General features: G+C 42.6%; 2 protein-coding genes across 4 annotated transcripts in view; one reads left to right on the top strand and one right to left on the bottom strand.

Moving 5' to 3' along the window:
- The window catches only part of MCOLN3 (mucolipin TRP cation channel 3), a 32,568-nt gene extending 28,046 nt beyond the window's left edge, over positions 1-4,522 (bottom strand). The window contains exons 1-2 of the mRNA XM_019414005.2: positions 4,033-4,522; positions 602-831 (exon numbers count right to left, since the gene is read on the bottom strand). Of these exons, the coding sequence (XP_019269550.2) occupies positions 602-829 (228 nt within the window). The 5' untranslated portion in view covers positions 830-831; positions 4,033-4,522. The remainder of the gene's footprint in view (positions 1-601; positions 832-4,032) is intronic.
- DNAI3 (dynein axonemal intermediate chain 3) overlaps positions 4,286-16,830 on the top strand; it is a 96,038-nt gene continuing 83,493 nt past the window's right edge. Inside the window, exon 1 of one of the 3 annotated variants that reach the window (XM_019414008.2) lies at positions 4,286-4,419. The gene's annotated coding sequence lies outside the window, so the exon portion shown is untranslated. Of the gene's footprint in view, positions 4,420-16,467; positions 16,633-16,830 lie in introns of those variants that run through there. The other 2 variants (XM_019414007.2, XM_019414006.2) reach the window with 2 other exon arrangements.

The following is a 16,830-nucleotide window of genomic DNA, read 5'->3' as shown; positions in this document are numbered from 1 at the left end:
CAGGAAACTAACTAGGAGGGTAAAGAATCCTCTGGTTGGGCAACAGCTAGTTGTTTTTTTTTTTTTTCAAATTTTTATTTATTTTTGGGACAGAGAGAGACAGAGCATGAACGGGGGAGGGGCAGAGAGAGAGAGGGAGACACAGAATCGGAAACAGGCTCCAGGCTCCGAGCCATCAGCCCAGAGCCTGACGCGGGGCTCGAACTCACAGACCGCGAGATCGTGACCTGGCTGAAGTCAGACGCTTAACCGACTGCGCCACCCAGGCGCCCCGGCAACAGCTAGTTTTAATGGATGATTTAAAAACCTCCACCTTCTCTATTGGAAACCGAATATTAAAATCTTCTTTTCCTAAAAACTGATTCCATTTTGTGACCAAAACTGTAATTTAATGAAAGGTGAGAAGGAAAATAATTAAGGAAAAAAAAAAACCCAAAGTCTTCTTTCACAAATATTGAAGGGAGAAGGGTTTAAGATTGTATGTTTCCTAATTTATTGTTCTCCATTATACATACAGTTCAAAGTTATGAAAAACCACTGTCCATGCTCCTTTTTGTTACTAAAAGAGGCCTTCACTAAACTCATGATTTGAGACGCTTACCTGTATAGTCACCATCGCAATTTTTAGAATTTGTATGCCAAGCTTCCATGGTTTTCTACCACGAGCCCAGAACTTCTCACAAGGATTCATGAAAAAAAATTTGAGTTTTCGCCTCATCTGGTCTTCTAACAGAAGCTCCTCAGAGGGCAATGTATGCTGGTTAAAAGTGCAGCGATTTTCCTCTTCTTGAGAGCTGCAGCTACTGATTACAACCTCGGGATTTGCCATCTCTAGGGAGAGGAAAAAAAAACTATTTACATTCTATAAGTAAAGGTATAAATTTATATTCTTTGCTATCACAGGATAGTTGAAGAAGCCCAAACAAAAGATCTGGTTTCAAATAAGCACCATTGTTCTAAAGGACACTTTAGATATTTACAGAATCAATTAGAATTTTGTTTCAATTACTAAGTAAATTTTCACCTGGTTGAAAGTTACTGCCCTCAAGGGCTACTCCTATTAGTAAATGATTGTATGTACATGTATATATGTACGTATACACTTTCTGCCTCATTCCGTGACAGAGGTAGTTAGAACAGGGTGACCTGCAAGCCTATGTAATGGTTTTAGAAGGTAGGTGGACCCTGAAATAACAGGCAAAATTTTGTATATATGAAGATATGGCCATTTTTCCTGCAGTGATACTTTAAAAAAAATTTTTTTTAATGCTTAATTTTGAGAGAGAGAGAGAGAGACAGTGCGAGTGGTGAAGTGCAGACAGAGAGGGAGACGGAAAATCTGAAGCAGGCTCCAGGCTCTGAGCTGTCAGGACAGAGCCTGACGTGGGGCTTGAACTCATGAACCGCGAGATGATGACCTGAGCCGAAGTCAGACGCTCAATCAACTGAGCCACCCAGGCACCCCTGTGCAGTGATACTTAACGTTTCACCATATTATCAAAATAAGTTTAAAACCGGAGTTAAAGGTAGCAAGATGTGGTGCAGAGAACTAAACCCGTGTTTGGTTCTAAAATCGGTTCTACGACTTGACACCTCTGTGACCTTAGATAAGTCACTCAGCCTCTCTGAGCCTCAGTTTTCTCCTCCGCAAAATAGTAACAACAATACCTACCCTCATGTATTCTGATTAAATACAAATGCAAATAAAGCCCTAGCAGTGGTTCCAACACTGAGCAAGCAGCCTCACTCTCCCTATGGCCCAAACAGCCAGGTCAGCTTCCTGAACAGGCAACAAGATTCTTAAGGGGCAATGGAGGCTCAGGAAACTTACCTGTTCTACGAAGGGGAATGCAGGAGCTTAATTTAAGTCCAAATCGCAATCAGCCATATCACTTGCATTTGACTTTTATTGAGGGCCTTATATATATGTAGCACATTTTACTTTTCAAAGTACCTCGTATCTATTATCTCTTTTATCTCTTTGAAACTAGATGGGGCTAATTTTACTGTCTTTGTAGTCAGCATTTCCAATCCAAAATGACAAAGACATCACTCCAGAAGCAGGGGCTTATTTTGGATTTTCACTCCGACCAATATTAATATTATGGAAACCTGTTCAAAATAAAATACCCCCAACCACCTGGCAAAGTAGAGTTCTTCCATGTAGAAGAGAAAGGCTGGCTCTGTGTGATGCTGTTACAGTGACTTCTGCTCAGAGATCAAGGTGGGGGAGGGATTAAACCAAACTATAGTAATACAACCTCTAACAAGTCACTGTTTAGGTATTACACTGCTTTCCAAATATAGAATCCCACAGTTGATTCTGATTCAAACATTCTTAGCAAACCAAACAGCTCCAAATAATAGATATTGGCTATAAAAACTAGCCACGGGGAAGCTTTTTAAAATCTTGATTAATAAAAAGATTAACAAGAAGACTGATGAGTCAGTAAAGCATAAAGCCTATTTACAATGGCATAAAAATAGCATATGCAATACCTTCACAATGCAATAATTATGACCGAACTCATTCATGTATGGTTCTTACGTCTTAAAATGCCTGTCAAAGTATGAGTACGGAAACTCTCAGGTAAAGACGTAGGGGAGAGAAAAAAAGCTATTAATCCCTTAAGATTTTCATTCAAAAACATTTTATTTCCTTCTTCAAAAACCAGCAGAGACTTCATCAATGGGACTTAAAAGGAACATGATTTTATGTTCATCACAACTCTCACGTGACTAACCATTAGTAATGAAGCAGGTAATAATAGTGCATGTTGGTAAATTACAGACTTGAGGACACACTAAGCCCTTTCTATTTTGATACAGGGAAAAGTAAACTTTAAAGTAGACACACGCCGTGTAACAGCAACCCACAGGAACAAAGAGAAAATGAGACAACGGCAATCAATTTATGGCACCAAGCTGTCCCGGAAGCAAGGAATTTCATTCACAAGGACTGGCCGCTACACTTGCTGCAAAGGTTGGCTTTCCCAAAGTCACACAAGCCCTTCCTGGGGTGCACTTTAAAAACTGCCAGGTGTCCGGACCCCGAGGCGCCGAAGGAGTGCCCGCCAACCACCCTTCACAGCCACCCGGGGGCGCCGCGCAGGATGCGGGGTAGGTGGAGACGCCCGGCAGGAGAGAGCCTATCCGCGGTATCAGACGCGCTCTTACAATCTACAAACTGACACACAGAGGCTGTTTATTCACGGAGATGAGACGCTTAACTGGATTCAGCTGCAGAAAATGAGAGAAAACCAGGGAATATGTGTGAATAGTAAAAACCTCAATTGACAAAGGAACGCAACGTCATTTCTTCAGAAGCGCTGTCTCACTCCATCAGACTCAAAACTCCTCTCTTCACCCCTGCCACCCCCGCAGTAGCGTCCCCGCTGACCTTGCGCTGGGAGGTGGAGGTGCAGCCGCAGCCCGCCCTCCTCCCCGGCCTCCGCGCCACCAGCAACTTCGGACGGCCCAGCTTGGCTGGAGGCCGCTTTCGCCCCGCGCAGGGGTCCCGGCTGAGCACCCCCATTTCCATCCGCCCCCCACGCCGCTAGTAAAGGCCACTCGAGTCACGAGACGCTGGCTGCGCAACTTCTGGACCATCTGAGCCCCCGGCCGCCCCCCAGACGGCAAACCCCTCCCCAGCTCTTCCAGGGCAAGACTCTGGCCGCAGGTGGCTTCAGCTCTCAGGGTCCCTGCCTCAGGCTTCCGGGTGGGCGAAGGCCTGGACGGGGGTTGCGCGGCAGAGCCTCCCGCCCGCGCAGCTGGGGTGCGGGCTGACCCCAGCCAGGGGCCCCCGACCTACCCCACTGACCTTGGGCAGGCTGCCGAGCGGGCGCTGTGCGGAACCGCTGCAGCTCGCACCCCGCTCCCACCTTCGTCCCTTCCATGGCGCCGACGTCCGGGGGTCCTGACCCTCTCGCAGTGTGTCACCGACGGCTCCCAACATCGCGGTCCCTCCCTGCACTCCGTGGGCGCCGTTCCCACGACACCTGATGCCTCCGGGCGGTGCCGGGCTCGACTCACCTGGGGGGGGGGGGTGGCGCTGCCAGCGGGTCAGGCAGGGGAGTGTCAGGTCTTCTTCGCTGCAGGGGGAGCGGCAGGTTCGCGCGCCGCTCTAGAAGCCTCTGAAGCTCTGCTTAACCCGGTCCAACTGGAGCCCGGAGGCCGTGAGTCGCCGGCGGTGGCATCCTCCCCGCCGCCGCTTTGACTCGTGACCCTCCTCCCCTTTGTCCCACTCCTTTCCACGCCCTTTCTGGGTAGTCTTTCAGCGGGCCAGGTGGTGCGAAGGAGGCCTCCGAACGAGCCCGGCGCGGTCCGGGTCTCGGGCACCCTTTCACGCCCCTCCCGGTTCCTGTAAACAACCCGTATAGCCCTACTCGTTTTTCTCCAGTGCTCAGGGGTTTCGGCGAGGTAGGTGCAAAAAAGTGTGTGGGCTCCGGGCTTCCGACCGCAAAGGGGCCTCCCCTCCTGGCCGAAGGCTCTCACACGCTTGTGGGGCGGGGGTAGACCTGAGGATGGGTGTAAAGGGCCTGGCTGCGGGTGAGTGCTCAGTGCTCTCCAGCAGCCGTCCATTCTGAGGACTGCAAACGGGGGAAATCGTGAAATTTGTAAGACTTTTCAAGCCTGAGCCTTTTACCCTCTCTAGGCCTTCCAGCTTTGCAGAATTGCTTGTAAGCAATTAATTAGACTCCACTAGGCTGGGTGCTGGGGACAGAAAGAGCCCTGGAAAGCTTTTAGAAGAAATAAAAGCTGGACTCTGGACATACTTGAGGTAGTGATGAAGATTGCGTGGCCAAACATTAGCCAGACTGCTAAACCTCCTAAACTCAGCTGTGCCTAGGATTACATTTTTTTGTAAAATCCAGTTTTAGCAAGAACCTTGCCAAGTCAGTTTAACCAATACCCCCGCCCCCAATATCTGATCATCTTCAGTATGTAATTGTGTTCCTCACCCTCCATCAGCCCCCATGAAGTCTGGTCACCCTGGCCGTTTTCAGCGAGAGTCCTGTTAGGTGGGTTTAGCCAAAACTCCCCTGATCTTGTTTTCTCTTGGTAATTTTCCATTCACTGACCCCTGTCCTGCTCCTGGGCTATCAATTCCCACTTGCCCATGCTGTATTACCTGTTCAGCCTCATCTCTCTTTCCCCACTGTAAAATCCCATTGCAGGGGTCCCTGTAACTATCAGGCTGGTCCTAAATAAAGTCTGCCTTACCATGTTTATAAAGTGTCATCCAATCTTTTTTTCTTTAAAAGTAGATCTTCCACTATAACCTCTTTCTTCACGAATTCTTTTTAAAAATTAAACCTAAGTTTACTTGTCAGAAAGAGATCAGGAACTTTGATTAATTTTAAATACAACCACATCAGGTTTGTTTGTTTGTTTGTTTTTTGCTATGGATAAATTTGTAAAAGTCACTGAATATACATAACAGATAATTACCCCAAATTATATCAAGAGCTGTCAGATCTTTTAATACATTTTATAAAACCTTTCTTCAAATCCTAAACCAGTTTGCATTGATAATTTATAAACAGAAATATCTTTTCTTGCAATGGAGTACAAGAATTTTATGCTGCTCATAAACCTGAATCCCAGGTGCTGTGAACAAGATAGATATTCAAAAGTGCCCAATTGGCACACTTGATTCTCAAGTGCAATTTGGAAAATATAATTTAATCTCTAATGTCTTGTATGCCTTCACATGATTTAACACTATCTCCTTACCATAACAGTGAAGTCTTCATAACAGTGGGAGTTTGAAATGCCTGATTGTTCAGGAACAATCTCAACTTTGGAGAGGTCCACAGGCATAAATGATGACCCTCGCTTAACCCTAGTTGGAGCTGAGTTAAGTAAACTGAAGAAAGTTGAGTCAGACAAATGGGGGCCCACATTCCCTTTTATACGATTTACTGACTGTGCGAATTACGGAGTCTCTCCACCTCCCCATTTCCTTCTATGTATAATCTGTCAAATGAAAGGAATGATAAATTTTAATTAATAGTATACATATAAAGCACATAATACTTTGCCTGTCATATTTTATGTGCCTGTAACTATTGATCTGTTTTTATATTTTTGGAAGATCTAAATTAATGAAATGATCAACCACGTTCATGGATTGCAAGACTCAATATTATTAATATAGTTCTCACCAAATTCATTTATAGTTTCATCCCAATCCCAATCAAAATTCCAAAAAGCTGTTTTGTAGAAATTGATAAGCTGATTCTAAAATTAACATGTAAACACAAAGAGCCAAGAATAACCACAGCAATTTTTTTTTTTTTAACATTTATTTATTTTTGAGACAGAGAGAGAGCATGAACGGGGGAGGGTCAGAGAGAGAGGGAGACACAGAATCTGAAACAGGCTCCAGGCTCTGAGCGGTCAGCACAGAGCCCAACGCGGGGCTCGAACTCACGGACCGTGAGATCATGACCTGAGCCGAAGTCGGCCACTCAACCGACTGAGCCACCCAGGCGCCCCAACCACAGCAATTTTTAAAAAATGTTTATTTATTTTGAGAGGGAGAGCGTGCACACACAAGCCGGGGGAGGGGCAGAGAGAGAGGGAGAGAGCAAGGATCTTAAGCAGGTCCCACTCTGTCAGTGTGGAGCCCCATACGGGGCTCAATCTCATGAACTGTGGGATCATGTCGTGAGCCAAAATCAAGAGTCACATGCTTAACCGACTGAGCCACCCAGGTGCCCCTAACCACAGCAACTTTTAAAAATAAGGACAAAATTGGAGAACTTGCCTCACCTGATTTTAAGATTTATTATAAAGCTATATAAGCAAGACAGTTTGGTATTCATAAAAAGAGACATATAGAGTCTATGGACATATAGAATATACATAGACAATGGAACAGATGAAAGAATCCAGAAATAGATCCACACATATATATGATCAATTTATTTTTCTCCCCTTTTCTCTTTTGCTTTTTTAATGTGAAATTAGTATTTCACTTATTTTGTACTCGGTTATGTCTCCCGTTTTTTTTATTGTTGAGGTACAGTTGACACACAATGTTGTTATTAGTTTCGCCATACAATTCTACAATTCTATTCATTACTCAGTGCTCACCATGATAAGTGTAGTCACCGTCTGTCAGCAGACAATGTTATTACAATATTATTGACTATTTTCCCTATGCTGTACTGTTTTTCTCTGTGTATGGTCATTTGATTTTTGACAAAGGGGCCAAAACAATGTAGAGGGGAAAATTAAACCTCAACAATCAACATAATAATATTATTGACTCAAAGGAATGTACTGACATCAAATCAAAAGGAAGACAGGAGGGGCACCTGGGTGGCTCAGTCGGTTAAGCGGCCGACTTTGGCTCAGGTCATGATCTCGCAGTCAGTGAGTTCAAGCCCCGCGTCGGGCTCTGTGCTGATAGCTCAGAGCCTGGAGCCTGTTTCAGATTCTGTGTCTCCCTCTCTCTCTGACTCTCCCCCTTTCGTGCTCTGTCTCTATCTCAAAAATAAATAAACGTTAAAAAAAAATTTTTTTTTAAATTTAAAAAAAAAGGAAGACAGGAAATGCTGACGTGTACAGTCAATGATGAAGGTCAACATTTCTGGAAAGCATGACAAGAGCACGTTAGACGGCAGCAGTTAAGATCTAATCCATCTTGCTTGTTATTGTTGTCATGTTATAAGCGTGTGTTCCTGGCCTTACTGGTGAGTACTTGTTGCAAATAAAATAAACATTAATATGTTTATGTACATAGAATACATTGTGCTAATCCTATGGATGGTATTTCAAGAAATACCAAGTTTTGTAAGAAAAATAACTCCCTAAGTTGGTAATGTCAACATATTTCTTTTTCTTTCTTTTTTTTTTTTCATGTATGTGGTTGATCTTGCTAGGAGATCCAAATATTACATTATTCGAATATAGTCCAATCATGTTTGCTGCAATTTGTGTTAGAATATGTACTAAAAGGTATAGTTCTTTGTAAAACAGACAAAATATTTTCACTGCTGAAAAAGTAAATGAGTTTATATAAAGCAACGTATGCCCTAATGCCCAACTGGGTAATGCTTTTGGAAGTGCTTCATAAAACTAAACCAACATTGGGGTGCCTGGGCGCCCCAGTCGGGTTGAGTATTGGATTCTTGATTTCGGCTTAGGTCATGATCCCAGTGTCGTGGGATAGAGCCCCACTTCGGCTCCGTGCTGAATGTGGAGCCTGCGTAAGATTCTCTCTCTCTCTGCCCCTCTTCTCCTCCCCACCCCTCCCTCTGTAAACACACACACACACACACACACACACACACACACACACACACACACACACACAAAACAAAAAAACTAAACCAACATCACAGAATGAGAGAAAATTTTCCTTATCTGGAATATTTGTCACAAAACAAAGATTAAATCTGTTGGATAAGACAATATTTTATGTGTTTTAAATTATCATTTGAAGAATAACTTTTTAAGTGTTAATCTTTTATTTTTAAAAATGGTTTTTTATTTAGTGGCACCTGGGTGGCTCATTTCGTTAAGTATCTGACTTCGGCTCAGGTCATGATCTTGCAGTTCGTGATTTTGAGCCCCGTGTCGGGCTCTGTGCTGACAGCTCAGAGCCTGGAGCCTGCCTCGGATTCTGTGTCTCCCTCTTTCTCTGCCCCTCCCCTACTCGCACTCTGTCTTTCTCTCTCTCTCTCTGTCTCTCTCTCTCTCAAAAATAAACATTAAAAAAATTTAAAAACAATGATATTTATTTAGAATTTATTTTGCATTAATGTTTTCTTTTTTTAATGACTTCTTTAATGAAATGTCTGTAATAAGTAGTGATCATTGCTGCATGTAATTGAAATACCCAATCTTGTCCAATATTATTAATAATAATAAACCTTACACCATGCTTTTATTATCTTTTTTTTTTAATGCTTAGTTTTGAGAGAGAGAGAGAGAGAGAGAGAGAGAGAGAGCAGGGGAGGGGCAGAGAGCAAAGGAGACAGAGAACCCCAAGCAGGATCCACACCATCAGCATAGAGTCTGTCTCAGGGCTCGAACCCACAAACCATGAGATCATGACCTAAGCCGAAATCAAGACTCCACTGTTTTTATTTTTATTTTTTAACGTTTATTTATTTTTGAGACAGAGAGAGACAGAGCATGAATTGGGGAGGGTCAGAGAGAGAGGGAGACACCGAATCTGAAATAGGCTCCAGGCTCTGAGCTGTTAGCACAGGACCTGACACGGGGCTCAAAATCACGAACTGCAAGATCATGACCTGAGCCAAAGTCAGACGCTCAACGGACTGAACCACCCAGGCGCCCCTATTATTATATTTTTTTTAAACGGAAAGAAAGCTCTGGAACTTTTAGTATAACCCTATCACAGGAAAATGATTCATTATTCATTATTATGGTTACTCATTATATTTCAAAAACATGTACATAAAGTGTTAGGAAAAATACAAAATAACATGATTTCAGGAATTTCATTTTTGTGTTGTTCCTGAATCCCACAGGTTAATATCTGTTGGGAATTGGGAAACATTACCACAGTAACTAATGAATACCTACAGTTTTCTTGGCATCTGATGGATAAAAGAGAGCTTTTTCACATCTTTATCTTCTTACTGTCTCCAAAATCCTGTTTCAAGGTATCAGAGTCCAGGTGAAGTTCTCAGGTAGCATGAGTGTTAAGTCACACATATGTCAACCCCAAATATTTTTCACCTTTCTCTTAGTATCTTTGTATACTCCTCTTTCCCCCTTAATTCCTTCTCTTCTTTTAAAATTAAAATGTTTACTTATCAACACATATATTCAACAATCTTCTATATTCTTTTTTCTAATTTTTTAAAAATGTTTATTATTGAGGGGCGCCTGGGTGGCTTGGTCAGTTAAGCGTCTGACTTCGGCTCAGGTCATGATCTCACGGTCCGTGAGTTCGAGCCCCGCGTCGGGCCCTGTGCTGACAGCTCAGAGCCTGGAGCCTGTTTCAGATTCTGTGTCTCCCTTTCTCTCTGGCCCTCCCCTGTTCATGCTCTGTCTCTCTCTGTCTCAAAAATAAATAAATGTTAAAAAAAATTTAATGTTTATTATTGAGAGAGAGACAGAGCATGAGTGGGGGAGGGACAGAGAGAGAGGGAGACACAGAATCTGAAGCAGGCTCCAGACTCTGAGCTGTCAGCACAGAGCCTGATGTGGGGCTTGAACTCACAGACCACGAGATCATGACCGGAGCTGAAGTCAGACGCTGACTGACTGAGCCACCCAGGCGCCCCAACAATCTTGTACATTCTAATAAGAATATTAGGTCCTATGGATAGAAATATGAACAAAACATAGTTCCTGCTCTTAAAGATCTTACAGTCTAGAAGATTTTTTAATTTTAAGAAAACTGCAAATACAGAAAAGCACAACAAATAATAAAAATACTCACGGCCCCCAAATTCAACAAATTTTACAGGTCATTTGATTTATTTCCAGTCTTTCTATTTTACAAGAAATAAAACATTATAAAGTTAACCATCCCTCCCCAAGTGTAACCTTCTGTCACGAATTGGTATAAATCACCGCCATAGTTATTTTCTCACATACACATACCCGTAATAAATAGAAATAACTCCTGTGTGTTTTTGTTCCCAAAGATGGCATTGCTCTGTATGTAGTCTGCAACGTTTACCTCACCATTTTGGTTCCAAGCTATGTCCATGCAAGTTTGTTTATTTTAGCAGCTTTGTGGTAATTTATTGACTAAATAAAAACAGTATCCATTTCCCACCTAAAGGACATTTAGGTTATTTCTATCTTTGGCCATTACACCGAAATTCTGAAGTAAACATCGATGTACCATTTCCTCATTCACGTATGTAAGAGTTCCTCTAGGGTAAATATCCAGGAGTAGAATTGCTAGATGATAGGCTATGTACATTCTCAGCTTTAATAGATACTTTCAAATGATTCTCCAAAGTAGCTGTTCCAAATAATTTATTGAATATTATATGGTATATCTTCTTATTTATTTATATATTTTTAAAATTTATTTTTCAGAGAAACAGAATGCACGGGCACACATACATGAGTAGGGAGGGACAGAGACAAGGAAAGAACCTTTTTTGTTTTAAAATTTATGTATTTATTTTAAGAGGGACAGAGACAGCATGAGTGGGGGAGGGGCAGAGAGAGAGAGGGAGAGAGAGAGAATCCCAAGCAGGCTCTGAACTGTCAGTGTGGAGCCTGATGTGGGGCTCAAACCCACGAAGCCATGATTTCATGACCTGAGCTGAAACCAAGACTCAGACGTTCAACCCACAGAGCCCCCCAGGCACCCAGGGAGAGAGAGAATCCTAAGCAGACTCCCTGCCCAGCACACAGCCTACACAGAACTTGATCTCACTCACAACTGTGAGATCATGACTTGAGCTGAAATCAAGAGTTGGACACTCAGTCAACTGAGCGTCCAACTCTTGATTTTGGCTCAGGTCATGGTCCCAGGGTCAGGTCGTGGGATTGAGTACCTCTGTCCAGCTCCATGCTGTGCATGGAGATTCTCTCTCTCTCTGTCTCTCTCTCTCTTCCTCTGCCCCTCTCCCCTGCTCATGTGTTCTCTATCTCAAAAAAAAATAAATAAAATAAATAAAATAATTTAAAAAAATGAAAATATCCTCAATCCTATTTTTAAAACAAGGGAGAGAGTTGGACGCTTAACCGACTGAGCTACCCAGGTGCCCCATATGTGGTGTATCTTCTATATGCCAGGCAGAAATTCAGGCATTGGGGATGCTGCAGTAAAAAAGACAAAAAAAAAAAAAAAAAAATTCTGCCCTTGTAAGTTTACATTTGAGTGGACAAAAGCAATCAATGACCATAATTAGTACATTATAGAGTGTGTTACAAGGTGTTAGATGCTGTGGGGAAAAAAATAAATCAGAGAGACAGTGAGGAATGTTGAGAAGATGCCATTTCAGATAGCGTGGAGATAGACCTCATTGAGAAGTTAACATTTTCGCGACAAACTTGAAAGATACCTACTTTAAGTATTCCAGCAGAAGGAACAGTCAACGTAAAGCAGACGTGTGCCTGGTATGTTTGGGTAACCCCAAGAAGGCCAGTGTGTCTGCAGCAGTGTGAACCACAGAGAGGACTGGTGGGAAATGAGGCCAGTCGCAGGGGCTGGGTTATGCTGGACCACAACTGTAGGCCACTGTGAGGACTTTGGCTTTCACGTAGCGTGAAATGGGAGCCATTGGAGGGTTTCAAGCAGACGACTGGCATGTTTTGTCATATGTTTTAAAGGTGTATCCCTCTGGCTGCAATGTTAAAAATATATCCAAAAGGATGAGAGATGAAAGCAAAGGAGTCAAGGACAACTCTTGGGTTTTGCCTGCACAGCCATAAAGATGGAATTGCCATCAACTGAGGTGAAGCAGACTGCAGGACGAGCAGCTCGGTGGGGAGAAAATAGGAGTGCGTTTTGAACATGTGCCTGAGATGTCTACTAAGCGCTTCTCAGACTATCAGTTGGAGGCTACTTGATTTGGTTGGAATCCCAGCAGTTTCAGGTTCAAACAAGGACCCCTTCCTTCCCTCCCACCCTCTCTCCCTCCCAGGCACACTGATGCAGGAAAAAAAAATAATGACTCCTATTCAGGGTCTTCAACCCCTAGTTTCTGAGCTCTTTTTAAAAAATTCTTAAAAAGGGGTGGGAGGGTCATTCACTAAAATAACAATTAGCAAAGAGCCACCTTGTATCTAATTTGTCAGATTACCCTTCGGTAAATCCAATCTGAAACTTATCAAAATGAACTTAAATAATCAGAGAAGTATTTTCAGCTACAAATTCTTGGCTCATTACATTTTTACTCAACTAGTAAGACTGAAACTAATTTTTTGTTGTTTATTTTTTTATTTTTGAGACAGAGAGAGACAGAGCATGAACGGGGGAGGGCCAGAGAGAGAGGGAGACACAGAATCTGAAACAGGCTCCAGGCTCTGAGCTGTCAGCACAGAGCCCAATGCAGGGCTCAAACTCACGGACCGCGAGATCATGACCTGAGCCGAAGTTGGACACTTAACCGACTGAGCCACCCAGGCGCCCCTGAAACTAATTTTTAAATATCTTCACATTTTAGGCAAATTTAATTCAGCATCTCCTGGAGAGCATATCCGTGTTCACTAGTCACCATAAGAATGCTTCATTTCTGAGCACTCCCATGAAAGAACAGATATTCAGTCAATCATTTGTAATTTAAACTTGTAAAATGAAGAAATTACTAAACATTTTCCACTTAATTTCTAACTTTCTGGGTATCATGAGTTATGACTCATTCCTCCAATGGTCATCCCCTTAGGGTATCTCTAAAGAAAACATGACAAAAAGGCTTGATGTCTCATCCAAATCACAAGGTTATGATCTTTACTTCCTTAAATTTGACTGCAAAGGATTATGAATTTTTTTTTAAGAAAAGGAAATTTTTTGGAAGAATGCAAAGACACTTTTGTTAGATCAGCCTGATAGTCTTTTGTTAGATAGCTTTTTCTAGATTTGTTCTCAAGAATAATCAAATAATTCAACGTATATTTTATGTTGCCATGCTAAACAATAGAGATATAAAGGAATGAGATTCTATCCCTACCCTGAAATCCAGTGGCGGGGGTGGGGGGGGGGGGGGAATCCATATAAACAAGTCATACTTGCTATAATGGAAAAACAGAGAAAAGAGTGACTCATTCTGTTGGATGCCTGGATGGCTTTACAGAGAAGGTGATATTTGAGTTGGGTCTTGAAAAATAAATAGGTATTTACCAGGTAATGAAGATGAAGAAAGACACTACAGATTGAGGTAGAGATAGAAGTAGAGGTGTGGGATGAATGGATGCACAGTTATTAAAGGGCGTGGCATATGGGGGGAGCAGTAGAGAGCCCCCTGCTCTCTCATCGTGGGACAAATCCCTGGGCCTGTGCAGCAGTATGCTAGTGGCTATGGAAACCCACAAGACAAGCGTGTCCCAGCTGCCTGGGGCTTCTCTGAGTTTATTCAACTTCATGTCAATTTTAGTTAATAGTAATTTTAGACATTTTCCCCAGTTTTGTTGAAATGTGACTGACATACAGCATTGAATAGAGATTTTAGACATTTTAAAACTGAAAAAAAGGGCACCTAGCTGGCTGAGTCAAAAGAGCATGAGACTCTTGATCTCATGATCAAGGGGTTGTGAAGTCAAGTCCCACGTTGGGTGTAGAAATTATTTACATAAATAAAAAAATAAGCATGAAAATAAACATGAATATATTTGTGAAGAATACAAAAAGTTCATGCATTCTTTATATGAAACAAATACATCCCGATTTCAGAAGTCTGTTTCAAGCTGTAACTCTTATCATCAGCCTATCATCATCAAACCCTGTGGTTTCAGGCCCCTTGGCTCTTAGGGGTTTCACTTGAGAAGCACTGGACTAAAACATGGGTCGAACAGAAGAGAGAGACAGGAAATGAGATTAGAAAAATAACTCATTATCTCCTAGATATCTTTAAAGCATCTTTCAGGACTATATTTGTAGTGGGTTTCATATGCCAAATTGAGAATATTTAGGCAAGGTGATGTCAAGATTGAATCTCTGTTGTAGAACACCGTGGCAACTTGGCAAATCAATTTGAGAGGAGGAAACAGAACAAATCAAGAGACTATTACTACCATCTAGGTGAGAAATGGGGCCTTCCTGAGATATGGCAGAGGCAGTGAGGATGGCTAAGAAGAGACTATTTGAGAGATAATTTAGGAAAGGAAAATGACAGGACTTAGTGACATGTTTACTGTTGAGTACTGGGAGTCAGGAGTGATTCTCAGATTTCTAGCTTCGCAAACCCATGAACAATGGATACTATTACCTAAGGTAGAAAATAGAGGGGAAAAAGTTTCCAAAAGTACCTCAAAGATATCTGAAAGACAATGAGTTGACTTTTGCCTCTGCTAAATTGTGATGCCTGTGGCACAGAAATTATTCATTTAATATCTTCATCTAGCAACTATTAAACACCATGAATTAAGCTAGGTATGTATTTTAAAATGTCCAGTAGGTAGTGGAAAATCAGGTCTGAAAGAAATTTAAAAGATGTATGAGGCTGAAAATACAGAAATGAAAGCCACTGATGTGCTTTGCAGGATGGCAAAAGCTAAGGGGACCAGATATGCCAACAGGAGAGTACAGAGTAAGAAAAGAAGACTCACCCTGAGCCCAAGGAAAAGTAATCTTTCAGTGTCAGGGTGTAGAAGAGCCTGGGGAAAGGTTGTCACAATGTCAACATGATAAGCCCTCCTCCTAGTTTTTAAAAATGATTTCCTTAGTAAAATTTATTAGCATTTCACAAAACAAATTCTTCAGAAATTTGGAAGAATATATATGATCTTTCTGCACACCGTGTGAAGTCATAGGATCATTTTCTCAAATGTCACGAATCTGTACGCCTCTTCTCAATTAAATATTTTCATTTAAATTGGGTGTAAAAAATTAATTGGGGGCACCTGGGAGGCTCAGTCAGTTAAGCCTCCGACTCTTGATTTGGGCTCAGGTCATGATCTCATGGTTCATGGGATTGAGCCCCACGTGGGGGTGTGTGCTGACAGTGTGGAGCCTGCTTGGGATTCCCTGTCTCCTCTCTCTCTGCCCCTCCCACACTCACATATGGGTGTGCACTTTCTCTCAAAATAAATAAACATTTTTTTAAAGAGTATTTTTTAAAGAAATCAATTTGGACTAATTACTGTAGTCAATTGTATTACTTTATTAAATTCTGCCAGCTTACAAATTAGGCAGTTTTAATTATTTTTTAAAGGAAAGAGGGAAACAACGTTCAGGGAGATGAACTTCACTGTGTGAATCCCGTAGGACCCATAACCACAGATAAAATGAACCTTAGAGTTACTAAGGGATTTAATCTTCTCCCCCTGAGACTTCCAGTATGAGTCAAACTATACAAAAACTATTTGGCAAGAGGAAAATGTAACACATCAGAATTCTGGGACACTCACGACACCCGATCCAGCCAGATTTTATCTTTCACATCGGAATCTAGGGCAGATTCCTGGGACGGCTACCCCGACCCAACCGCCCCAACCTCCCATGGGGGAAGCCGAGCTGTCCTAAGGGGGTTGGAGCCCTCAATCTTCCTCCCAGCCTTCACTCCCTGCTGCTAGAGATCACACCCTAGACGGATTCATCTTTGGGTACTGTTGCACCTGGTGAGGGCAAGGCTGTCCGTCCTGGGGTCAAGCCAAGCCACCACCCTCTATACAGGAACCCACATTGCACAACTCCTTCCTTGCAGGTGGAAAACTGAGCTGGCCCTAGTTCAAGATACATGACGTCCACATTACGGCAACCAATCACAAGTCTGCTCTTAAGGAGCGGGCCAGGGAGCGGACACTGTATTGGTGGTGGTGTCTTGTCAATCTCAGCAGAGGCACCGCGTCTTTCTCTTAGCAACGGATGTGTCATAGCAACAGCTTGCTGGGAGCTGCTGTTTGTGCTCTTGGGACTTGGCTTTTCTGAGAGGAGAGTCAAACTTCCATCTCCAGCTCCCAAAGGAGCTTTCTCCAGGGTACTGCAAAGAGGCTTTTTCCCCTTCAGTTTAGCAGTATCAGGTAAGGGACTCTGATGGGAAATCAGGCTTTCCCATCTGAATGGGAAAGGAGGCGTGGAAAACAAGTATTTTACTCACTCTTCCCTGGGCTTTTGGAACACTCGCTGGGCCAGTGATGTGCTTGATGCAGTAAAGACTGCAAAAAACTACAAAACGTTCCCTGATTTCAGAGAACTTCCAGCCTAACCAGGAGACAAAA

Source organism: Panthera pardus, unplaced genomic scaffold, assembly GCF_024362965.1.
Source record: "Panthera pardus isolate Hobbes unplaced genomic scaffold, ASM2436296v1 HiC_scaffold_11, whole genome shotgun sequence".
NCBI classification, from domain to species: Eukaryota; Metazoa; Chordata; class Mammalia; order Carnivora; family Felidae; genus Panthera; species Panthera pardus.
This window is presented reverse-complemented; position numbering and strand designations above follow the sequence as displayed.